Source organism: Lissotriton vulgaris, chromosome 11 (genome assembly GCF_964263255.1).
Source record: "Lissotriton vulgaris chromosome 11, aLisVul1.2, whole genome shotgun sequence".
NCBI lineage: Eukaryota > Metazoa > Chordata > Amphibia > Caudata > Salamandridae > Lissotriton > Lissotriton vulgaris.
This window is the reverse complement of record NC_141699.1, coordinates 349941021-349968420: the sequence shown is the minus strand read 5'-3', so window position 1 is coordinate 349968420 and position 27400 is coordinate 349941021. Positions and strand designations below refer to the sequence as shown.

The 27400-nt window shown below is 42.5% G+C and overlaps 1 protein-coding gene and 1 pseudogene across 3 annotated transcripts in view; both read left to right on the top strand.

Moving 5' to 3' along the window:
* Positions 1–27400, top strand: part of LZTR1 (leucine zipper like post translational regulator 1) — a 201651-nt gene that overhangs the window by 123655 nt on the left and 50596 nt on the right. For all 3 annotated transcript variants that reach the window (XR_015300907.1, XM_086943316.1, XM_086943315.1), the window contains one exon: positions 20654–20780. Coding sequence is in view for 2 of the 3 variants with exons in the window: in XM_086943316.1 (XP_086799442.1) it covers positions 20654–20780 (127 nt within the window). In the remaining variant the exon portion in view is untranslated. The remainder of the gene's footprint in view (positions 1–20653; positions 20781–27400) is intronic.
* Positions 2970–3396, top strand: LOC147679753 (large ribosomal subunit protein P2 pseudogene; annotated as a pseudogene).

Genomic DNA, 27400 nt, shown 5'->3' with positions numbered 1-27400 from the left:
TCATTCTTTGTAAATCATCCCAATGCATTTCGGGCTGGTATTAGCCCTTCATCAGGGGAGACATTCCTGAAAGAACAAGTCACGTGAAATAAGAACGACTGCTATGGTGTGGAAGTGGCCCATCACCAGCTGTTAGTGCTCTGTGACTTTGTGTGGTATGCATTACATCAAATAACATATTATATGTGTTAATTAAACTTGTTGTTATCATTTAACTAGTATTGCTTCAATTAACTGGTGTTAAACAGTGGAAAGGGTGCATATACCACTATTATTAATACCTCCAGTGATGTGAGGCGGGTTGTGCATTAGGTGTGCTGGGGTAATGGCAATTAATGCCTAACGATACAGTAGGAAGCATATTTAAATTCTGCTGCTAAATTGTACATATTTAACCACCGAGAACGCATGCAGATGAATAATGGCCATCCACAGGACGCGGTTTCTTGAAAACACGTCTCCTCGTAAATCGTGCTATTTTTATTATCAATGTAGGATCCGCTTACGAGCCGTTATCTATGCACAGCATGCAACGTGACATTTAATGTCAGCACTGTAGCTCACCTTTGTCACAACCAGGCACAAATGTATCTGTCATATCGGGGGTAGTCGTAACCCGACACCCATGCGATGTTAGAGACTTCGCTTATGAGCATGCCATGCAGAGTTTAATCTCACTACCTGTAGGAAAGTTGGAACTGCTTTCATGGTTACTCCCACTTTTTGCTTCTTGTAATGCGGTTTCTGACTAGTCTGACTGGGATCTGCTAATCAGGACCCCAGTCTCTGTGCCTTCTTCCCAAAATTGGTGTGTAAGTACTTGGGTACATCCCAGATTGGACACTGGTGTACACTTATCAGTCCCTAGTATATGGTACTATGGTACCCATGGCATAAGTATATCAGGGGTCCCCATGGGCTGAAGCATGCATTAAGCCACCCATGGGAGTCCACTCAATTTGCAACTACAGGCCTGCCATTGCAGCCTACGTAAGCTGGTGCTAGCACCACTTACGAAAGATATAGGCTAACCTATATCTAGGGTCACTACACTTAAAACGTTTGTCACCCCTAAGGCAATTCTTACACCCCTGAATGCAGGGTGTTTGATTCTAAAGTGGGAGGGTGCCCTGCATGATCAGGACACCCCTACAGCCCATGGAGTACATTCTCCTGGGTTGTAAGTGACGTATAGGGGGTCACCGCGTCATTACGCAGTGACCCTCTCGAAACTGGCTGCAACTAATCTTATCATGTTTGGTATCAAACATGTTGGAATCATACCCTCACACTGTAAACCGTGTGAGAGGTATGATTCCAGCACCGTAAAGCTCCTCTGGGAGGCCCTCAGTGCTCCTGGTACTAATCTTCTAGACCCGGGCAGCATGCTAGGGCTGCTGCCGGCCAGAGACACGTTTCTGCCCTCCTGCTGCTGAGCCAAGCTCGGGCAGGCAAAGGCAGAACAATAGGTATCCTGTCACAGGGAGGTGTGACCAACACCCAGACATGATTTAGTGTATTGGAGTAAGGTGGGAGATCTTGCCCGCGCCACATTGTCTGCGTGCAATGCACACTTGGTGCCCTCCATGCATATTCCAGTTCAGGGAACAGTTGGCTCCCACTCTAGTGCGAACCGGGACAAAGACTGGGGAGTATCCGCCCCCCTTGTCCAGCCCCCCCCCCTTAGGGAGGTACCCCTGTATCGTTCCAACCCTTACCTTAAGATACCTAAGGGCTTACCTCAAGGTGGGTCCCTAGATTCGTCATGGGCCAAGATACAATTCGGACACCATTTCTTCCACCGTCTGGGCACTCTGACTTCCCTCTGGACATCAAGGCTGCAGCCGGGAAGACTTCTGCTGCTCCTGATCTCTTTGCCCTGCTCGTCTGCTGCAACGTCAGTGCCTGTGCACCATAAAGGAACCTTCCAAGGCCTGTGGGCATCCAAGACACCTGAAGGAATCTCCCTTGAAGTGAAGGAGTCACTTCCCTGCATCTGCAGGCGCCACAACTAAGCTGACCGGTCTTCTGATCCTGAGCTCCCACAGACTCCGAAAGGCTCAGCAACACAGGTGGTGGTTATTCACATCCTTTGATGCCTGCCCTGTCCTCTCCCCTAGTTTGAGGCCAGTATCCCTTGTGGGAGCTGCAGGAACTGAGCCCCATGTGCACTGCGTCGACTTGCAGTTGCAATGGCTTGTTGGCTTCCTTCCACCAAGATCTTCGGGCTCCAAGAATCCCCAACCTCAAGCATCTCCAGTGACGAAGATATTCATCCTACCCACATCTACTTGCTTTGCGGGCTTCTGTCATTAATGAGCTGCTCAAGGTCCTCTTGCGACTCCGGTGCCTCTGGCCTGTGGGTCCTCATGAGTCATCTTCGTATTCTTTGGTTTCCCCTGATTGCTCGGGCCTGCCCTGACTCCCCTGCTTGTGTTGAATCACCTGGACCTTGCTGGTCCCGATACTGCACCCTGTTCAATTTCCCCCATTGTTTGCAGTTGCCTAAGCATGTTGGTGCTCCCGACAGACACCGACCCTCGACATCCGACGTAGGACATCTCCTGAATGGCTCCTGGTCTTCCACAGCTTCGCCTGGTCCTCACAGCTGCAGCTCCAAGGTCATTGTGAACTCTCCTGCAGCGCCCGACATTAGTGGCCATTCGTCTTCCGTATCTCCTGGTCACTTCCAAGTGGCATAGACTCTGTCCTCTATGCTTTCAGGTACTTCTTGACTTGAATCCACCTTTGGTTTCCACCGGACACTTTCTCCCTCTCCAGCAGCCGCCCCTTCCGGAAGTCCTCCATTGGGTTAAACAGCGGTTTCAGATGCCACTTCACACCTATGCACCGGCTCCCCTGGGGCAGGTATCCTGGTTCCTAAGGTATACACGGGTGGGGTGGAACCCCAATCTTCTGTTTTCCGCGGGGTTTTTTCAGGCTCCACTGGGATGGGTCCTTCTTCTTTACCAGCAGGCCGCTGTAGTGGACGCACGCTCCGCTCGTTAGCTGCTCCTTAGGAACCGCTTAAAAATGTGTTACGTTGCTGCCTACCTTTTGGCTGCCCTTAGAGGCAATGAAAATCCCAACTCAAAAGACCTCTCAAAAATTCTTGAAAGCGTTGGAATCGAAGTAGACAAGGAACACGCCAACAAGGTTATCACAGAACTGAACGGCAAAAATCTTGAGGAAGTCATTGCTCAGGGCTATGGTAAACTTGCAAACATGCCCGTTGGCGGAGCTGTGGCGGCGTCAGCAGGTACTGGTTCTGCTGCCCCAGCTGGAGGTGCTGCTGCTCCCGTGGAGGAGAAGAAGAAAGAAGAAAAGGAGGAAGAGTCCGAAGGATCAGATGATGACATGGGATTTGGTCTTTTTGACTAAAATATTGGCTATAAGGGTCCTTCTTCATTAAAATTGCAACCGCGACTTACTCATTGATATCGCGGCCGTGTTCCCACTCTGCACGCGGCGTCCATGGGGTTCCTAGCTACTTACCTTGTGGGGTTCCTTGGGTCCCGGGCACTTCTACATCTTCTAGATATAGTCTTGACTCGAGTCATCGTTCGCATTCCACAATTTTTAGAATATGGTTTGGTCCCCTCCTGGTGACCATTGTGTATTACGTGCTACTTACCTGTTTCTATTGAAAAGCATTGTGTGCCTTGTGTGCATCACCGGCTAGGAGATACCTGTATGTGTTAGTGAGTGTTATATAATAAATACACTGTGTGGTTCTTTTTCACTTAATCTATAATTATGTTCTTGTAAAACAATCTGCTTTACACTTCTTCTGGACTAAGCCTGAAGGCTGCCCTCTACAGCTACCACTTAGAGAGCTTTCTAAGGTTGTCTAACACCACTAAAATCACCATAAGGGTTGTCTGGATTTGTGCAGGGTGCCCACTTACAGAAGTGTACACCATATACTAAGCTAGCTTAACACATTGTTGTGCCGCGTTTGGGATTCAAGCCTGAATTGTTTTACCAGATAATCTTGATGTGGATTAATTGAAAAAAAAATCATTAATCCTAGGCACATATACTACAGATTAGAATAAGTAAGTTCTACTGAACGTAGGGTTGGGTAGTTAAGGGTCTAGCACAACCCTATCTCCAACCTCAGAGAGTTTCGTTTTCACTAGGTTAGGTAGGTGCAACACTTCACTACACCTAGAGTCATATCTTTAGTTGGGGATGCCGGTGTACCCCAGTCTGCTTAGTACAGTGGTCTAAAGTTCCAGGAATTAAGGATCCAGTGTAGTCTTAGAAAAATAACTACTGGTTTCAACCCCACCATTAAGCTGCTCTTAGAGCTGTTACACAAGGATGATCTTCATCTTGTGAGGGCAGAAGAACAGGAAAATATGGGTGGGGATACTCCTGAAGTGGGTGATTTAGGAACCCTTCCAGGAGGATTCAAATGATTCAACCCACCCAGCTCTGATCCCTCAGGGTACAGTGCAAAAGGTTCCCTTGGATTTCAATGTATCTAATAGCTCCCACAGTTTTGTGTGCTATATGGGCAGTTAATACATATACTGTCCCCCACCATGAATCCCTTTTCAGTTTAATATTCTGTTCCCTCCTTGTGCACCCTAGTGTGTAGTGCAATGCATGAATTAAAAAACACCAGAAAAATGTGTGAAAAGATATTGAGTGCCTCACGGATGTAACACAATGGGACTCCACTGGTAGGTTCTCACCAGTGGTCTAAGGTTCTCATCATTAGCACTACCATATCAAAAACAAGAACAAAATAAGATAATGTGCAAGTATAGTGAAAGAAATAATGCACCAATAGTGAAGATGCAGGTGCTGAAAGTACTAGGAGGTATCTCCCTGGTGCATGTAAGAACTGACCCAAAATAAGATGGACCTTGAAGCTTTAGACCACGTTATTTGGAATTTAAAACGAGCTATACTTACACTCGCTTTACCTTTTTATTCTATGCCGTGAGGTTGCTCACATTAAAAGACACTCTGTTGCCTTCTATCTCCGTAGAGGGCCAACATGTTTCATTGCCTCAAAATATATTTATGCAGATTCGTCAGGGCGAGGGTCTGTATTCATCACACTGCATTTATTTCACGTATTGGTAACCTGGGGAACAGAGTTTAAAACAGACAACACATTGTGAGTGCAATCTCTAGGGACATGCAATTCCTTGCCATTACTCATTTACCACATAGGCCGTCCTGACATGTTTGTTTACCGCTTAAATGCTTGACTGTGGCATACCGGTGACCCGCTTCTTTGTCACTCTGGCGGTGCAATCCATATGCTGCTTTCTGTCATCCTGCAAAAAAAATGAACATGTTACCCTGATAATCTAATATGTTACCCTGATAATAAAGTCCACCCAAAGGGTTTTGTCCCTGTGTTTTTAAAGGTGGTGACCCCGTAGTGTGAAGATTTGCGTGGTTGCTTTCACAACTCAGATCACGGAATAAGTACATGCACGCTAGCGTTCTCGTCTCACCCGGATTTATTTAAAAGCCGGCGAGGAGAACGGGTCACCAGTATGAAATGTAAATAACTTCACAAATTTTACTCGTAAGGATCCCCGCCCCTTACGCCTTACCGCATTCGCAAGCGCGCTCTCTTGTAACTCGTCCGCTCAACTACATAAAAGATCTCCTGCCTTTTAAAGACCATCTTCTCCGCGCCGAGATCAGTGCCGCCTCTGACCTCTTGCGGTGACTACTCCTGTGGTTTCCAACTTGTCCACGCCCCGGGATTGACGTTCTCCTATGGGTGCCATCTTGGAACCCCTTCAGTGTCCTTTATTCTCTGATACACCAGGACTTTACTGTATTTAAAAGGTGTGTCAAAGTACAACAATGCATAGTTTTCATAAGTGTGTGTCAAGAATGCATATGGATTTGCACTGGCGTGTAAACAGCTCTTTAGTTTTATACCTTTGCGAAGCTTCGTGTGTGCTGCCATAGTATTTACTTTTCTCATGGGCAGGTCTATAGCGCCAATATCTTGTTACCTGCCCTATCTGATGATTCCTATTGCGGACAGCCCATTAAGTATGTAATTTATTAATTCATTTTATTTCATTGCATTAACTTTATTTGTTATAGGCTTAATGTAATATCCCCTGCAACCTGGGGTTGTCAATAAATTTATTTCACATATCTGATCAAAAAAGAGAGGGAGACCAAGCTTATAAAATGGCCGGCAGTGCTCATATAATCAGATTGCTGATATGTATCCTTTATCCCATCTGTCTGTAGGCATGATTCACCATCAAGAACACAATAGAACGCTCCTCCTAATCTCTGAGGGAGTATTCATTTAAGCTGTATCATATCCACTCCTTCTCAACTGTAGGTTTATAGATTTATGTACCAATACAGTTCCAACTGTCCGAGATTGAAATCCAAGGGAATCTGTTCATGAAAAGGTGTCGGGTCATATAGTGTTTTGAATTATTTAGTGGGGGACTGACCTGGCTGTTATAGAACCCCTATAGCTCCTTATTGAAGATAGTACAGTGCAAAAGGAACAGAGGAGACACCCTTTGTTTCTCCTGGGAGGGTCCAGAGTAGACTGAGGAGGTCTAGATCCTCCTCTAGAGAATCCAATGCTTCAGGACATTCTTTAGGGACCTCCATATCTAGTAAGAGGGACAGTTCTTTTGAGAGGGAATACCAACTGCTTGAACTTGAGAAAGCAAGGCTTACGATCAGGAGAGATCAGTTAGCCCTTGACAAAGAGTCCCTAGAAATCCAGAAGGCTAGGATGAAATTGGGTTAGAGTCCCAAGGTTGCAGCAACAGTGTCCCTAGAATGAGGGAAACTTATTTTGATAAAAGGAACCTGAGCAGGATAGTCCCTCCTTCCCAGGAGGGGGATGACATCCATAAATGGACCACTGCTTTGGAGGGGGCGTGTCCAGTTCAGAGGGTCCCTCAAGAGCAGTGGGCAGCTATCCTGTGGCTCTCCTTTGATAACAAAGATGGAGATAAGCTCCTCGCTGTTAGAGAAGAGGATGCTGACCATTACTCAGTATTGAAGAGTGCTCTCATAGATGGGTTTGGCTTAACCACTGAACAATACAGGATTAAGTTCAGAAACACCCAGAAAGCACAGGCCCAGGACTGGGTGGATTTTGTAGACAGTGCTATTAAGTCTCAGGAAGACTTCATGGAAGCAGGGTACAGGACGATGAAGGATTGTACAATTTGATTACGAGGGAGCACAACCTTCATTTTTTTGTTTGATCTGTTTATTGTAATTTCTAACAGAAATACAAAATAATACAGTAATTTCTACCGGGTGCATGGTACTTGTTCATAAGGCATCTTCGCGCAAGATTGACAGGAAGACATAATACATCCACTGATTACATTCAGTGAACTCCTTGTCATACATATACGTATCAATTCTACATTGTATTCTGTTCTTCAAGAATTGTGTTCCAGCTGTCCGAGAGCAGGAACTATCATAGCTCCAGTGTATCCTCCCTCCTAACACATATAACTAGTTATTTTGATTTCAAAATATTTTATTGAAATTTTTATATGCAGGTGAAACAGAAAGACAATACAAAAAATATTACTAAATGGCAAAAATACCTTAAAACATTATCAAAACTAGCAAACAATACATTATACGATGGCAAAAGGTAAAGATAAAACATTATTTAAAGGAAATTAAAAGGGTAAAGGGAAGGGAAAATATATGATTAGGATAAGAATAAATTGAAAGGAGCTACTGTAATAAAGAGAGAACAAACATTAAGTGAAAATGGATGCCACCAAGATAAAACAAATATTCATACATTACTTTATATCTAAATATAAATCAACAGGTAACCAGAATGATTGAAAAGAAAGCAAATTATGAACAAGCCCCTTCAAAGATAATTGAGCACCTCTTGTTGTAAAAAGAACCCAAGACCACCATGCATGAACAGATAAAGAAGAACAGTCTTTCCAACAATAAGTAATGGATTTCAATGATGCTGAAATAAGAAAATTAAAAAGTTTACATTCTAAAACATTTAAATTCTGTAATAACGTATGCGATTTACAAATCAACAATTTATAAGAAATATCTTCTTGAATATTTAAAATCTTAGTTATAACGACCCAAACATCAGACCAAAACTTGAAAATAGAAAGGCAATCAAATAACCTATGTTGAAATGTACCAGATTCAACTTTACAATGCCAGCAGTCAGGAGAAGGGAGAAGTTTAGCATGAAATAAACGGTAAGGGGTCCACAATCTATTAAGTAAAATATAAGAGTTTGTTTGAAAGAGAGAAACAGGGAGCCAGCCAGATATACCATTATACCATATTTCTCTCCAATTGTCATTAGATAAAGAAAGTGATAGCTCATTATTCCAGAAGATTGACAGCGTATCAATATTATTACCAAGAGTGCCTGATAACTTTTTATATAAAATAGAAACACCATGAGAAGAAGAAGAAACCGTTTGAATGCGAGCCAAATGAACGTCAATGTTAGAGGGAATAGCATCTGGAAAAGAATCTAAAATTGAATTACATAAGTATTGGTAATTGATAACATGGGATCGAGGTAAACCAAATCAAGATTGTAAATGTTCGAACTAAATGAAATTATTATTGGTATACACATCTTTAAGATAAAAAATACCTGCTTTAATCCATGAGGACCAAAAAGTAACATCCCTATTTAATTTGATAACAGTGCTTTACCAAAGGGAAATATCTCCAGTAGTGTTCATGGGGGAAAGAAAAATGTGGTCTAAATCATTAAACATCATTGTGGTAGATTTAATAATGGTTGATTTATGGAAAAATGCTGTGGTATTAGACATTGTTAATAGAGATGAAAGTGGGTGAGGATTTACTAATGATTTCTCAATAGATAATCAAGCAAGTGGAGTAATTAATAAAGAGTGATTAAACCAAAGAGAATTTTGTTTTAAAATAAAGGCTTTATGATAAAGAAAAAAATCAGGAATGCCAAAACCGGCATTACGTGTGGGAATTTTTAGTCATTTATAACTAATACGAGGTAACTTGTTATTCCATAAGAATTTAGACAAAACTTTATCAACATCTTTATAAAACTTCAAATGAAATTGAATTGGAAGCATTGCAAGTGTATAAAAAATTTTAGGCGCTGAAGTCATTTTTATAGAATCTAATCTGCCCCACCATGTAAGATGTAGTGATGACCATTTGTAAATGTTGTCCTTAATATAAGTTAAAAGAAAATAACAATTTAACGTAATGGTTGACTTTATGGATGTAGAAAATAAAATCCCACGGTATTTCAGTTTATTTTTTTGCCAAATTAAACCATTCAAGGAAAGCGTATCAGGGGTACAATATACATTCAAAGGGAAAATTCTGTTTTATTTGTATTTAAAGTATAACAAGAAATTGTAGAGTAATGTGTTATAATATGCATTTAAGGTGGGAAAGTGGACACAGGATCACTTAAAAATAAAAGCACATCATCAGCATATGCAAAGGTTTTAACAAGAACACCTTTAATACTGATACCTTTTAATCTCATTTTCTAATTGAAGAAAGAAAAGGCTCAATGCCAATTAAAAATAAAAGAGGAGAAAGCGAACAACCTTGCCTTGTACCTCTGAAAAGAGAAAACTGATGAGAAATGGATCCATTTATGAATAAACGAGCAGTCGGTGCAGAATATAAGGCAGAACCCATACGAATAAAGGAATTTCCAAAATTAAAAAAGGATAATGTATGAAATAAGAATTGCCAATTAATCTTATCAAAGGCTTTCTCAGTATCTAAGGCTAATATACCTGAGGGGTATGATAGAGCAGAACTTTGTTCAGTAACGTGAAGTAGAGTTCTGGTGTTATTAGCAGAAACTCTATTTTTCATAAAACCAGATTGGTCGGGAGAAATAACTGAATCCAAAATAGGTGCTAATCTAGACGCGAGTATTTTTGCATATAATTTACAGTCTTGATTAATCAAAGAAATAGGGCCGTAATTAGAAACAAGAGTGGGATCTTTATCAGGCTTTGGGAGTACAATTATTAATACTTCTATGAATGAACCAGCGGTTGTACCATTGGATCCAAAAAAAGTAAAAAGTTGATATAAAAAGGGTAGCAATTGTATTTGAAATTATTTATAATATTCTGCTGGCAACCCATCTGGACCAGGAGACTTATTTTTCTTAAGGAATTTAATGGCAAGTAAAATTTGATCTTTAGTAATGGGTGAGTCAAGACCAATTTTATCAGATTGGGAAATCTTAGGTAAATCACAGGAAGATAAAAAGGAGTCAATTAAAGATTCATCATGAAGATCAGGTTTGTTATATAATGTAGAATAAAACTTCAAAAGTTCCTTGACTATATCATTTTGAGAAAAAGCAATTTTACCATGAGAGCTGTGAATAGAATTGATTTGAGTTTTGTCTTTTTTAATGCGTAAATAATTGGCTAACAGTCGGCCAGAGCGATTAGTATTAAAATTAAATCTGGCTTTGGCATTAGAAATTTTAATGCCTGCTCTCTTACTAAGAATGGAGTTACATTTATATCGTAATTTTTGAAGCGTAAACCTATATTGGGGATCATTAGAAGTTATAAAGAATCTTTCATTTTTCGCAATTTGTTTTTGTAAATCTAAAATGGATGCATTGAAGGTTTTATTTTCATGTGCCATAATTGAAATTGTAGTCCCCCTAATATAAGCTTTAAATGCATCCCATCTGTTAATTAAAGAGGTAGAACTTTCGTGATTAAATGAAAAATACTCAGTTATGGCTGTTAAAAGTTTTGGTTTATGTTTCTCGTTCAATACAATATCAGTATTCATTCGCCACCTAGATTGTTTAGTGTATGTTGACTGTAAATTTAAAAATAAAGAAACCAAGGCATGGTCAGAGACATCGATATTACCAATTCGGGGATTTGAAACCGAATTGATTAAGTGTCTAGAAATTAATAAACAATTAATTCGGGAATGGGAGTTACGAGGATTGGAGAAAAAAAGTCAAACTTTTTTCTGTGGGAAAGTGTAATCTCCATATATCAACTAACTTAGTGGTTTGAAGAAAAGCTTTGAATGTCAAATACACTTTAGAAGGGTGGAATTTGGCTCGAGAAATTCTATCCAGTAAGGGGTCATAAATTATATTAAAATCCCCACCAACAATTAAAGGAACATTTCCAACTTATAAGACCTCTGTAGCAAGAGTGGAGCAGAAAGTAGGATCGTCAGCAGTAGGACCATAAACATTCAATAAAAATAAGAATGTATCATGAACTTTAATTTTTGCTAGTATATATCTACCATTAGCATAAGAGTGTTTGCTTAAAATGCTTAACAATGTAATCTTTTTGCAAACAAAATCGCCACTCCATTTTTCTTGCCAGAAGCAGGAGGAGACACAATGCTATCAACCCATTTCTTTTTCATATAATCTAAAATGTCATCAATATGAGTCTCTTGAATAAAACAAATATCAGCATTATACCTTCCTAAATAATCTAATATTTTCGTACACTTAACTGGATGGCGCAATCCTTTAACATTTAATGACACTACATTCAATTTATTTATTTATTTATTTATTTATTATATTTCTAAAGCGCAAACAAAGGCCCATGGGCGTCTCGGCGCTAAGTATCTGAATTATTTACCCTGGGAGGAAGGAGCAGGAACTATTGGTTAAAAAGCCAGGTCTTAAGTTGCTTGCGAAAAGACCATAAAGATGGACTGGCTTTAATCACGTGGGGCAGAGTATTCCACAATTTTGGAGCAGACACCAGGAATCTTCTGTCACCCCATGAAACCGTTTTTGTACGGGGTACCACAAGATCGCCTGAACAAGTGTTCTGGGCGGACGGTAGGGAGTCAGATTGTGGATGAGATGTGCTGGTCCTAGATTATGCAAAGCCTTATACACGATGCATAGAGTCTTAAACTTTATCCTGTTTTTAATGGATAGCCAATGCAGCTCTTTGATGGTGTTAGAGGCAGAGTGATATTTGGGAATATTTCCCAGAAGCCTTGCAGCTGAATTTTGTATGATTTGCAGTTTGTTTAAGACTCATTCTTGTGCGTTGAGGAACAAAGCATTGCAATAATCCAAAGTGGACAACACAAGGGAAGTGACCAAAGTTTTACCGGCTTTGTCTGGGAGAAAAGGGAGAATTTTTTTAATGATTTTCAGTTTGAAAAAGGCTGAGGAGGTGATCTGGTTAGCATGTGGGTGAAACGTGAGTCGATCATCAAAAATGACACCCAGATTCCTCACTTTGCTAACAGGCTCAGGAGGGGGGCCTAAAGAGGAAGGCCACCAATTGGATGACCACTCAGGTGTTAGCGGTCCGAAGATGACTACTTCCGTCTTATCGGAGTTTAACTTTAAACAATTGAAGGCCATCCAGCTCCCTATAGCTACCATGCCTGATTTCAAATCGTCCGCTACTTTATAGCCATTGTTCTTGATGGCTAGGACCAACTGGGTGTCATCTGCATAGGAAGTAAGGCTCATCCCATAAGCCCGAATGACATTGGCTAAGTCCGACATATAGATGTTAAAGAGTGTCGGACTTAGGGATGAGCCTTAAGGTACTCCGCATGGCAGAGACAAGGTGGACGAGTGAAATGGTTCCATTGTGACTACCTGGGTTCTATCAGCCAGAAAGGAGGCCAGAAGTTTACTGGCAGTCCCTTGAACACCCAGGCCTTCGACACGGTCAATCAGAGTAGTATGATGGACCGTGTCGAAAGCTGCAGATAAATCAAGCAGTATCAAAACCGCTGTGCCCCCAGAGTCACGGATGAGTCTAATGTCATCCGCTGCTTTGAGCAAGGCCGTCTCTGTCCCATGAAATTGGCGAAAGCCAAACTGGGTTTCATCAAGTAAATGATGTTGCTCTAGGAAAGCGGAGAGCTGTTTGTTCATAGCTTTTTCGGCTATTTTAGCCAGGACTGGTAGATTGGCGATGGGCCGGTAGCTCTTAGTTTCTTCCATATCAAGATGTGGTTTCTTTAAAAGAGGTTTTATAAGGTTTTTTTTTAGACTTTCAGGGTAAATACCTGTACTAAACATAGTATTGCATATGGAAGATATAACCGGAATAACCACATATATAACTGGCATTAGAACTTTGAAAGGGCATGGATCAAGTGCTGAGCCCGATCTGATGGTGGATATTATATCCATGGCCTGTGAATTGGACATTCCTGCAAATTGAGTGAGAGTGGGTCCGGTATGTATATCGAGCAATATGTTGGAGGGACTTTTGGCTTTAGTGGCAAAGGCGGAATAGATATCATTAACTTTGCCGAACAAAAAACTAGCCAGAGGGATTGTGATGGAGGTGGAGTCAAATTATGAGTATTAGCCATAGTAGAAAATGGTAAGAAATGAGATCCAGAAGACAGGCATAAGAGAAAGAAAAGCAAAGAAAAAATCATCCTAAAATAAAAAGAAGAAAAAGGTAGCTCCAAAACAGATCAAAGGATAGAAGGAGAGAAAGAAACATGAAAAAAACGACAAACGAGAGACATAAATGTGAAACGCACACACGGTTACAAGAATGCTGGAGCCCTACAGAAGAAAATCTCAGCATCCTGTCAAAAAAGGCAGAATTATCATAACTCAAGTATTGGAATCATTAGTATCCATTGAATGATGAGACTGCTGATCAAGAAAATGTCTCAAGTCATCAGGACGTTGAAAAGATTTGGAACAATTATCCTTCCAGACACACATAGTCGATGGGTCAAAAAGTCCATACTTGAAACCAAGACGTTGAAGATGAGGACGGAAAGTAGAAAATTATTTGCGTATTGCGACAGTTTCTTTGGCAAAATCCTGGTGAATAAAAATCTTATTTCCATAAACCATCAGCGAAGGAATTTCTCGGGCTGCCTTTTTAATTAAGACCAAGTGGTGGTGACGCAGAACCTTAAAGATCATTTGTCGTGGTTTGGTGTGGTGAGGATTTCGATGTGAAGGAATTCGGTGAGCCTTATCTAATTCAAATTTTTCAGGAAATTTGATTTGCAAAAGACCAGGGAGCAAATTTTCCAAGTATAATCTGCAGCTAGCCCCGTCAACATCTTCAGGTAAATTAAATTTGTGAAGATTGTATTGCCTATTGCGATTTTCCAAATCCAGCAACTGAGAACACAAAGGTGAAATTTTTGTCACCAGAGGAGCGAAAGAGTCAATTCTAGCCTTATTATCCTGAATTTTAATTGAACTATCTGAACTTTTCATGGATAGACTAGCCATCTCCTTGCGAAAATGTTTAATTTCAGACGCAATGGAATCAGTGTTGACTCTTAAAGCTTGAATTTCTTCTAATATTAAAGATAAGGAAGGCTCTGAAGATTCCACAACTTTAGATTTAATAGGAGGAGGGGAAATTTGCTGCCTCCTTTTATTATTAACCACAGCTTTATTCTCCATGTCGTCAAAAAATAAGGAGAAAACAGTAGAAATATAAGAAAGTAGCCCAAAAAACTGTAAAAGTTGTGAGAATGCAGCAAAAATCACTGGTGGAGCAGCTAAAATGAGCTGTGGGCGTGGCTAGGCCCTAGCCAGGCCCTTTCCTAGAACTGCATTCCGCCCTTCTGACAGAAAGCCCTGCAGTACCTCAGAAGCTGGACTGGGACCAGGAACCACACCGCCGAAAGAAGGACCTCCAGTGCACCAAAATCGCGGAAAATCGCCAGTTATTGCAGGTAGGCATTCATAAGGCTCTCCATCCACTTTGTTGATAAATGCTGACAGGAAACTTCGTTTTTATAAGAAAAACAGGCGTAAAACGCGCTACTGTAAAGCAGCAGCGGCCATCTTGTTCTAATTATTTGATACGATGTATACCACTAAAAGTCACAGGGCACTGAACAGATGGTGATGTCCACTTCAACACCATAGCAGTAGTTCTTATTTTGCGTTACTTGTTCATTCAGGAATGTATCCCCTGATGAAGGGCTAATGCAAGTCCGAAATGCATTGGGATGATTTACAAAGAGTGATGATCAATCCTGTTACGTACATACGTCATTGATTTATTCACAAGAAGTGATTCATATTGGATGTATTTTGAATAAATACATGAATGAGTACATTCAAGATGGAAGAAAAAGTTCAGACATTTAGAAACTGAACAAAGTTGGTTATTACAAATAATGTGAATATTGTCCTCCTGTTGGAATTCGGCAGTGCATGAAAAGGACACTCCCCAGGGAAGCGCTACTCAAGTATTTAGACACGCTTTTGATCAGAAAGCCATACCTTCCTGCACGCCAACAACTAACAATAACGGGATAGCAATCGGCATACTATTCACTACAAACTTGGAGTGCGTGAGTCTAGCCCTATTAATGTTTAATTTCACACATGACACATATTGCCTATCTACCTGTTTAGTAGGTACTTAATACAAGAAGAGATTGGTTTCTGCTGCCCCATGTCCTCCTTTTTTAATGTGCTGTAAAGAGTACCACACTGCTGAGATTGAGCCTATCAACTGCTCCTCTGTTCAATGTGCCACAATGAGTAATCTATTATAGAATTGGTGAGGGACACATATCTATACCTACCCTTTTTTATATATTGGAAATTGTTTGCATATGATTTTAGTGAGGACCAACCAGTTGTAATTACTTTCTATTTCCTTCAACAGAGAATGTTAGCCATCTGTGTGGGCAATCTCCAAGGCTGGCATCCATGAAGATTCCCCAGTGTGGAACTGTGTAGAAATTAAATTAGAGCAAACTAATAACTGCAATTTTATATATTTATATCAGCTTATCACACCCATTTTGCTTCCAGACGATGAAAAGACTCCTGTGCTGTAATGAAAAGATTGGGTAACATGGAAGAAGAGCAGGCATTACTTATTGATGATGATGACATAGCTCTTTGGCTAGATGGGGGTGTATCAGATCAATCTGTTCCCATCTACAGCCTACAGAAGTGTCCTATCGTAATGACTTTTTCATCTGACGCCTAAAAAGCCATCAAGTAGTAGGGGACATCAATTGGGCATTATTGCTCAGTGAGACTTAATTGTGAGAAATTTTGAGCAGAAAACCTACATCCATAGTTTCTTTTGTGCAGAATACTGTTTAAATATGACCAGTAGTTTGCGAACGCTGCTACGTACATCTGGCCCTTAGTTCTTTCTCTGTTGCCAAGACCTGCTGCTTAATCTTGAGTGTGTATGTACCACACCGACAATACCAAGAGCTGTAGGAGGGAAATGGTGTTTGTGACAGGGTGTGAGGGTTGTGTGTATGTTCACGTACTTTAATTACGCAGTCTGCAGCATTCACTGTGTACTTCTGGATAAGACTCCGTTTCTGGATGTTTTTTCTTTGATTGAAACTTTGGATCAATTTCACAAATCTGCATAAACCTCCCAATCATATAGCTCAAGTGACACATATTCTTCATGTTAAGTTTGCGCAAGTACATATTGGACGCTGAGTGATTCAGGATAAACCCAATGGAACCGAATTACACCACACATGGCCTGAAACTAGAATTGTACTTGGAGCAGTGCCTTTCTGTAGTTTAGTGTAAATCCTCTGTGCAATTTTTATACATTTGCATTACAAAAAGCTGAAGGTGTGTTTCAAAGGGTTAATCAGTACAGGACTATTATATGAATCGTTAATCCACAGATAATTAATGCATCTGGATCTTTAAGTCCTCCGAGAATAAAACGGTGGTAAAATAAATTGATTACATTGGAAGAGGGAGTGTTGTTTACTTTCATACAATGCAGGATTTGTGGGTTGTTGAAGGAGTTGCGGATGCGAGCACTGTGATTGGCAGGCAGCTGTATAATTTTTTTGTAAAGGTGGACGTTACATGCTCCTAAAACCAAATATGTGACGTTGCGTATTTGATCACATTGTTTTGTATCTTGGTCCAACGGTGCCAGACATATTAATTTCAGGATGCGAAAGCCCTCAACCATCAAGGTGGCATGCTCCATCTTGGGCATAGATCAAAGCTGGGCAGGAGGTGCAATTCCCAGTGTGCCCTTCTTGTGGGGGCACTTTGGTGGAGATATTTAATAAGCCTAGTTTGAGTGAGATAGAGGAGATAGTGGTGACAGGGGCAGGTGTGGAACGCGAACACACCATTATTTAACTGGACGGGTGATGAGTTCATGTATCCTGAGGGGTCCTCATAGCATTACATAAGTGGTACAAAAAGACAGGATTACCCGATGTGAGAAGTTGGCCTGATATGCAGTGCTCACTATTCTAGTGATCACTATGCATCAGTCCAAACGACCCTTATGGTGATTGGTTGTAAGTCAACCTTAGACCAGCTATCCTAGTAGCGTGGATACGAGCAGTCTTCGGGCTAAACTCTAGAGGGCGTGTTAAGCCAGCTGTTATACCACCACATACCCCTTGAACACCAAGTGAAAGGACACCACACAAGTGTTATGAAAATAAACAGTGTATTTATTAGAATCACAACAGCCCTGTACTCTTTATGAGGACAGGGTACTAAGCACACAACGAAACTCTTAGGAAATACTTCAAGTGCACAATCAATACAAGTGCCCGAGGGCACGGAAAGTTTAGTGGTCTCGGGCGGACCTGATAAGGCAAGTCGGAAGCGATAGAGACTCGGGACCCTTAAATAAGGAGGCTAGGCGGGCACCGAAATGCCGAAGTTACCTAGCCCCAAGGGCTGCGGCTGCACAAGTCTTTACAGACGTCGGGAGTCTTCGCTGACGAGCCAGGAGCCGGAAGGAAGGAGTTGCTGGCCGGCGACCAGTGAAAATAGTTCGTAGAGATCCAAGCCTGGATCAGAGATGGATGACACCTGAAAGCAGAGGGGACCAAGTTCGTACTACTAGCCAGTAGTCCGAGGGTACCAGGAGGGCACCGGATGATCGTCACCTCGACTAGGTGAGTGGGCGACGCTAGGCTCTGCAGTCTCACGGACCAGGAGGCGTTGTCGGCGACCAGGATGGAGGTGCGAGCTGTCCCACGAAGGTTGATGCTGTCGGCGTCGCTGGGCCCAGGATTGGGGCAACAAGCCTTGGCAAATTTCAGGGCCACGTGGTGGGCCTAAAATGGCGTCTTGAATGGACCAAGAGGGTCCGGGGTACTCCTCTCTCAGAAGGGAGCAAAGGCCAGTCTGGAGCAACCAGACCAGCATCGTTGGTTGTCGGATGTCGTCAAGAAGGTCACAAGCCAGCGGCTAGTAACCAGACAACGTGCTGAACAGCAAAGAGCAGAAGGGCCCCACGCAGATCGTGGAGATGCTGGGAAGCTGCACTTCGGTGCTAGAGCTGCTCAGGGTCGGGGCTTCTCGGACCCCAGAGCACTCACCAGAGGATCCCTCAGTGGTCGTGCTGGTTTAAGAAAGCGTGCAGGTTTTGATGATGGCCGGTCCCTCGAGGTCTCGTCGCACCCACAGATCTCAGCTGAGCTGACGATGTGGGTAGAGGTCAGAGGTGCCAGGGAAGCCGGTTCTCGTCGAGCTGGGCAGTCGGATTCCTGAGGAACGACTTGCAGCAAACCGCAGAGTTTTTAGATGGTGCCTGCGGATGCAGGGTGACTACTCCTTAGCCACAAGGGAGAAATCTTGAGAAGAAGTCGAGAGTTCCTTTTGTAGAAAGTATTCTTGATTCAAAGATGATCTAATCTGGAAGGGTCCCCGCTCCTGCCTTTATCCTAAAGAAAGGGGTGGGTACGTGACTAGTCCTGCCCTAGGGGTGGGACCAGGAAGGGGGGTGGTTACACCCCTCTCCCATGCCGGACTTTCCCCAGGCCAGGGGCTGGTGTGCCCCTGGAACTGGTTCTAGCCGGCAGATGCGTAGTGAGCACCGGGGTGCCACTCAGCAGTCACCTTCCTGTAAAGCCCTGCCTACCCAGGATACACAAAACCCTGTCTGGGATGGTGCGAGCACCACCCCGGACAGGAAACCCTTTGTCCAAGCTCTCCTCACTGGAAGGACTCCCAGCAGCAGGAGGTCAGACTCGTGTCTGTGGTGGCAGCATCCATTTTGTGGAGCTGAGGCTTCAGTTAACTTTAACCGGGGTTCACAGTTACGTACATGTCGTGTCCCTCTAGAAGGGCGGAATGCTAACCCCGTCGCCAGCATTGGTGAGGGGTCAGTATCCCGATTCGTATGACATCTTACTCGACATGTCTTGATAACGCGATACCGAAGTTAGCGATATGGTATGCGTTATCATGGAACAGCCATTGGGTCTTGGTTCCGCAAGCTGCAACCGGGCTCGGCTCGTGCCAGAGCGCCAATTCACACGATTCCACGCACTCTGCCTTCAGGATTGTCAAGGCCTGCCATAGGAGTGACTGATAGGAATTTGGGTGTCCATTCTAGGGTTAGATATAGGTATACTATATCTAAAGCAAAGGGCGATTACACCAGCTTGCCCCAGCTGTCGTGCAGCCAGTTGTGTCAGATTTAGATGGCCATCCAGGGGTGGCATAATACATGCTTCAGCCCCTGGTAGGCCCTGGGTACACCGATGCCCTGAGTTACAGGGTCTGATAAGGTGGCCCAGTACCAATTGGAAATGTACCTAAGGCACATGGAATCCATTTTAGAGAGAGCAGTAGGCCTGGGGTCCTGATTGGCAGGGCCCCAGGTCAACTAAGTCGGAAAGCCAGCAAAACACCAGGCAAAAAGTCGGGGGTAACCATAGTCAGGTATCTACCTTCCTACACCCGAGTTCCCTTCACTTGTGGGTCTGTTGCACCTATAGCCTCGTGATTTAGTTTCAGGACAATTAATACCAATATCACTTACCTAAATAGTAGATCATTCGATTTCTGGTTCTGAAGAAACGCCAAGTGACCTTCACAGATAGACTGGTTCAAGGAACAACTAATGTTAATTTTTTTTTTTTTTTATCTGGTCATAGAACAGTATAAAATAAAATAAAAAAAGGAAATACACTGTGTTCTGTATAGGCAATGACACCCACTATCTCCTCTATCTCACTCAAACAGGGCATATTAAAGACCTCAACCAAAGTGCCCCTGAAAGGGAGGCCTGCTGGGTTTTACACCGCCTGCTTAGCGTGGAACTAAGCCTATTGGTGAAGCATGCCACTTAGGTGGGTGAGGGTCTTTTCATCCTTATCCTCAGCACCATTGGAACGAGATGCTAAATAATATAATCAAATTCCCATTGCAGGATACCATGCACTAAAGTCTGACAAAGATGGTTTAAGGGATGCTGGGGGAGTATTCCCTGGCCCCAAGTAGGGTACAGAAACTATTTTAAAAATGGCAGTTTTTCATGCGGGATTCACAGGTCCAAATTCAGATCTGTGAACCTGAATTTCTTTTTAGAAAATTACAGCTTTTTTTATAATTGAGCAAACCCTGGCAAAATAAGTTAAAACAATTCATTGTGCATCCAATCATAGCAAAGACCATACACTGTGAGCACTGTCGACGTCTGGGCTTTCTCAGGACCTGGCCATAAGCCAAATCACATGCTTAGAGGCCACAGTACATGGTCAAAGCCCAGGTATGTGTGGTTTGTGGTACAAAGTCTTGCGCATGGCCTGGCCAAGGTTGAAATATTTGGTGAGCAGGGTTATCATTGCATCGGATTTCTTTGCCCACTAATCACCTCCATTCTATGTCTTTTTCCCTGTGTTTGACTTGTTTCAGGTACCTCACTGGTGCAGGATATGAAGGCATGCCTGGAGGGCTCCGGGACAGAGTTCTGCGACATTACTCTACTGTTAGATGGTCACCCAAGACCTGCACACAAGGCCATCCTGGCAGCTCGCTCCAGGTACAGACAGTCACTTACCCCTCTGCTTACCTCGCACTAATCCTACTTTTAAAAACTGAATTTGTCACAGATATTGCACTGATCCCAGTAGGTGAACCACTTGCACTGTAAGAACAGCACTGAATCGTGTGGCTTCCGAAGCAAGTGCATGGAAGAGAGTCTTGTTCAGTTCTATTAATTTGGCCTTTTATATTGTACTTGTGCATTGTAGACTTCACAGTGGAGGCAACTCTCTGGTATGGCATTATTTAAAAAATGTATTTACATACCTTTCTTGTGCACAAAATATCTTGCACAATCTCAAAAGGTTTTGCGGAAGAGTTTACAGAGTTGATGCTAAAATGGCTTAGCAGAAACATAAGATTGAACAACCGAGTAATAAAGGCTGCAAAATCCACCTACCACAACAATAAGACATTAAGCTCTCTGTTAGCCAAAGAATTATACTCTATACTATCAGACCTTCTATCTTCCTTGGAAAAAGCTGTAATTGAATCATCTGTGTAGCTGAGCCCTTGTGTCTCTGCGAATAAATACATGAATTCTCATCAAACTTCATTATTTTTATATAGTGGGTGTTTAATGCTGGCTGCTAACCAGTAAATTAATTTTATCCTGTAGACCAGATTGCATTTTGTGATCAAGTCTAGTAAGTTCTGATTCCCACACACCTTTCCAAAAGCCCTCTGTCAGATACCGGACAGATGTTTGGAACATTATAAACTGCTCTATTTCTTTAAGAGTAATTTTACCCCCCTTAAGACAGTGTCTGTCCCCTGGCTTACCTCATCCATCCTTTCAGTCTAAAAAAAAAAAATTGTGATTCTTTTATATATGCTGCTTAGAGTGACTACCTTTAATGTGTCTGCCTCCTTACATCTTGACTGTTGTAACTCTATCATGGTGAACACAAGGTAGCAATTTGAAAACTGCAGTTCATTCAGAATGCTACAGCCAGGAGTTGGTTAAAGCTGAATAGGTCTTGTATCAAAAACCATTCTTTTGGTTTGACCCATAAAGCCACTTAAAGAGGGGGAATTTCATTTCTGGCTGACTGGTTTTTAAGCTGTATCAGCTTGACCTACTTATAAGTTCTACAGATTTTCTGTGGCTACTAATAGCATAAGATATCGCGGGTGGTGGCATAACCTTTTATGTTGAAGCCATCTCGTCTTTGGGGCTTCTTTCAATGGATATAACTAACAGTTTAATTCATTGAAATTTAAGTAAGGAGCGAAGACCTGGCACCATGCCCTCTAAATTACTACACTGCATCCACTGTGCATTATTGTTTTTCACTAACACCAATGAGCATTGGACATACAACATGCTGTGAAAACTCTTGACTGATCTACATGCTTCCAGATAGGAGGCTACGGATGGCAGAAGTACCCATTTACTTATGGGGTTCTTAGTGCCCCTTTTACCAACTACATGAGTTCTCATTTTACCTGCTAAAAGCAACCTAGGTTCTCCACTCTAGTTCTAGTTTTATATATATATATATATATATATATATATATATATATATATATATTCCTCATCAGGGGCCAGCAGTAAAGTGCACGATATATATATATATATATATATATATCGCGTAATACTGTAAGGATAGCTGCCACGTCTTAAATCACACGCCGCCGCCAGCAAACAGGACACAGACCCGGTATCATTGCTTTAGTTGTTTATTTCCCAAAAGTCAGAGACGCGTTTCGCAGCGTTAACGCCGCTTGTTCACTCGACAAATATCTTGGACTTGGGAAGCATTTTTAAAGTGGCAGTGCATAATTTCTGTGAATCACGTGGTTTACAATCACTATGGAAATGGAAAACATACTCTTTCGCGCTTGTTCACAATGCTGAATGCGCATTATTTTTCAACTTTAAGATATTGATTTGTGTGCCCGGAGAGCTGGAAGCACGCCGAACTCAGCGCTCTACTCAAGAAACCATCGGCTGACCCCACCGACCTCAAAAACTACCGCCCCATCTCGCTGCTCCCGTTTCCTGCAAAAGTCATCGAGGAGACCTTCAACAAGCAGCTGGCCGCCTTCCTCGAGACGAACGGATCCCTCGAACAATCGCAGTCTGGCTTCCGGGCCAACCACAGCACCGAGACCGCCCTGATCGCAGTCACCGATGACATCCGAGCGCTGCTCGACAACGGAGAAACAGCGGCCCTCATCCTCCTCGACCTCTCCGCGGCCTTCGACACTGTCTGCCATCGTACCCTAGTACAACGCCTCAGCAACGTCGGAGTCCAGGAGAAGGCACTGGAGTGGATCATCTCCTTCCTCGCCGGAAGGACACAGAGAGTCCGCCTCCCTCCGTTCAGATCTGAAGACACGGAAGTCATCTGCGGCGTCCCTCAAGGCTCCTCGCTCAGTCCAACCCTCTTCAACATCTACATGAGCCCCCTCGCAGACATCGCACGCCAGCACAACCTCAACATTATCTCCTACGCCGACGACACCCAGCTGATCCTCTCCCTTACCAACGACCCCGCCACCGCCAGAGCCAACCTTCACGAAGGGATGAAAGAGGTAGTCGAATGGATGAAGAACAGCCGCCTGAAACTGAACTCAGATAAGACGGAAGTCCTCATCCTGGGATCCTCACCCGCCGCTTGGGACGACTCCTGGTGGCCCCCCGCCCTAGGCAGCGCACCCAAACCAACAGACCACGCACGCAACCTGGGCTTCATCCTGGGCTCCTCCCTCTCCATGACCAGACAAGTCAACGCCGTCTCCTCGTCGTGCTTCAACATCCTGCGCATGCTACGTAAGATCTTCCGGTGGATCCCCACCGAGACCAGGAAGACGGTCACCCAGGCCCTCGTCACCAGCCGTCTGGACTACGGCAACACCCTCTACGCCGGAACCACCGCCAAACTCCAGAAGAGACTCCAGCGGATCCAGAACGCCTCAGCACGACTCATCCTGGGCATCCCCCGTCGCAGCCACATCTCCGGACACCTGAGAGATCTGCACTGGCTCCTGGTCAACAAGAGAATCACCTTCCGTCTCCTCACCCATGCACACAAAGCCCTACACAGCCAAGGCCCAGGATACCTCAACAGCCGCCTCAACTTCTACGCTCCCAAACGCCAGTTTCGATCGACCAGCCACGCCCTCGCCGCCGTCCCCCGCATCCGTAGAGCCACCACAGGGAGACGGTCCTTCTCCTACCTCGCCGCCAAGACATGGAACTCCCTCCCCACCCACCTCCGCCTGACCCAGGACCACCTCGCCTTCAGGAAGCAACTCAAGACCTGGTTGTTCGAGCAGTAGCAGATCCCCCTTCCCCAGCGCCTTGAGACCCTCTGGGTAAGTAGTGCGCTATATAAATGCGATGATTGATTGATTGATTGATTGAAAAAGACGCAATACAAGTATAAATATATACATTAATAAGTAAATACATATAGACCAGTAAAATACAGAAGCATTATTAGAACTCTAATAGGCTGCCTCGCACCGAAAAGACACTTTAAAATGCTCTTACTTTAACTTTTCCGATGCTGTTTGTAAAACTTAAATAGTTTATACATTTGTCAAATATTGATTTGGCGCGCCCCTTGCAAGTTAACTTTTATAAATTGCTTTGTTGTTAATTTCGTCTCTAGATATTTTTGTAAAATACATACACGTATATCTTGTTGAAAATTTATATCACCTTCCTTAGAGATAACTAATAAAAAAGTGTCTAATGTGCTAGTGAAGATAGAATTAAAACCAGTGTATAACATTTGGTAATTTTCATGAACCTAATGTGCAATTGCAGCTGTTAACATTATTGCCATATTGGATTATTTACTATTCATTTCTTACATCACTTTATCATCAACTTTTTACATTTATCCTTTTGTGCTGGATACTTAAAGTTTACATCCTGGCTGACCAATCAAAGATAATTTCAGGGTTTCTAATCTGAGAGGGTTTATAGTGCTGCCTTATCCTAACACTAGAAACATGTTCGCCTTAAACATCCTCGGCATCGATACATCCTATCTCATTTGATGACATCAATGTCCAACATGTGTAAAATACAAATCTTAAAATATTTTAAAATATTTAAAAATATTTGTTAAAACATCCAAAAATATTTAAAAATATTCATGCATAAAATAAATCCTCAATATTCTGACTTTAAAATTCATTTATTTACAAGATATCTATTTTTTAGGAAATATTGATGTTATAGACAAATATATATTTCTCCTCTCAGTGCATCTTCTTGGGCCATGCAAATGGAATATCTGTTAGCGCATTCTAGTTGGATATTTACTCTAAACAAGTGTACAGGTCCTCCGTTAAGTTCAATCCCTGTGGGTGTTTAGAATCAAGTAACAAGATCTATCTGGTCTCCAACTTGCATAGTTTACTTTCTCTGTCTCCTCCGCGTCTGTTTGGAGAGACTGCATCAATTAAATAATAAGACAACCCTATATATATATATATATATATATATATATATATATATATATATATATATATAATGGTTGCCACCTAGGTGGGAACGCACTTACAGGTAGGAATTAATGCCAGCGCAAGGGCGCGAGCTGCGAACAGAGTCCCTTTCCTGCCAGACGCGTTTCGGGCCAACGCCCTCTTCAGTGGCAGCACATGTGACATGACGGCAGCTGCAGGCACCAGTAAATACCCTCAGTGGGTCGCCGCCGCCATTCGCATGCAAAAAAAGTTTTAAAGGGATTGCCAATGTCCCCTCATTTGGGCAGCTTTTTGTGGTACAGGAGGTGCCTTTACTTGCGGGGTGCTTGCGGGGACATTGGCAATCCCTTTAAAACTTTTTTTGCATGCGAATGGCGGCGGCGACCCACTTGGGTTTTATCGAACCACCAGTCCCAGAAAGCATTGCTTCAGGTTTCACACCTGTGCATAATCACTGAGGGTATTTACTGGTGCCTGCAGCTGCCGTCATGTCACATGTGCTGCCACTGAAGAGGGCGTTGGCCCGAAACGCGTCTGGCAGGAAAGGGACTCTGTTCGCAGCTCGCGCCCTTGCGCTGGCATTAATTCCTACCTGTAAGTGCGTTCCCACCTAGGTGGCAACCTTTTTATATATATATATATATATATATCAACCAAGTCCTTGAGAAGCACAACAGTAGGGCAAAACTCCACCCAGCGCCTCGAAACCAGGAACGGACCGCAACAAAAGGTAATTTTCTTTAAAGTGCAATTTTATTTTCCTCCAACATGACGCGTTTCAACCAGGTTGCCCCGGCCTTGATCACATGACATGCTTAGAGAGCCCACGCCCTTAAATACCACATGGCTCCATTGGAAACACTCCCAACAATACATAGAAATAGAGAGCAGACTATACAAATAAAGTGCTAAAAAAATAATAACACACAATATATCATATATTACATTATCTGCATTCATTATTTACAATGTTAAATCCGGGGCTAGTGCCCATATTAACCATGAATAGCAGCAAGTACCTTTCTCTCATTTTATAGAATTTCTTCGAGGGAGAAAAAGAGCCAACAATAAGGTACACCCAAAGTGTGATGACTAAGTACAGAAATAATCCTAATACTTGTCCAAAATTTCAAGTTAAAATCAAATGAGCGGATGCGAATATATAGCTAAGCAGCAAATCACAATATCAAAACCTTTAAATGATTTTTTGAAAATAATAGTGCAGATCTTAAACAATGTTTCTAAAATCTGAAGTACAACAATCATGTTTAGAGAATACAGGTCACGATAAATATTATTTTAATTGGAGAATTCATTACACCCCTGCCAGAGAAAAATACTAGTAAAACTAAGAACCTAGTTACGATATATATATATATATTTCGTGCACTTTACTGCTGGCCCCTGATGAGGAAAATAAATTTCCGAAACGGGTCGGGCCTATTTCAAACAAGCAACTGTCCATACCAACTAACGCTTGGGGGAAGGCGCACGCAGGCTCGAGTGTAACCCGCTACTTGGACAACCCCATGGAGCATTATATATGTATATACAGAATCAGCTGCCTAGCTAATTTTCGTGAACAACTGAAAACTCATTTATTCTCACCTTAATCAGCACCTCTACTGATTGCCCTAGGACACCCTTTTCTTGGGTAATCGCATCCTTTACAGTATTCAAAAATCAAGCAGCTGATAGTGAGTGGGCTCCACAGACAGGATCTCACGAGAGGGTTAGTATTATAGTTTGGAGAAGACAAAGGCCTTTCGAAAGATGAAGCAGTTATATGTTGTATTTGGCCAAAAAAATAAGAATCTAGGAAGATATAAGGAAAAATTATGTATAAATTTTTTGCACACAAGCCTTAAACAGCCACTTGCAGGCAAAGTCTATCATAACTTCTTTTATAAGACGTGCAAGGCACCAACTTTACATTCTGCAGACACTTTCACTGAAACATACTCTTTTCATTTCAACTCAAGAGCAGAAATATAAGTGGGGCAGACAGTACTTAAGAATCGATTAAAGACGGTTTAATCTCCGATAAAGAATGAAGCTACTTTCTAATCTACTCACATTATTTGAATTTCTAACAAATTTGCGGTGCAACAGGTTACTTACCTTTTAACCTTTCTTGTGCAATATAATGTTGGTTTACAAACTTCCGAA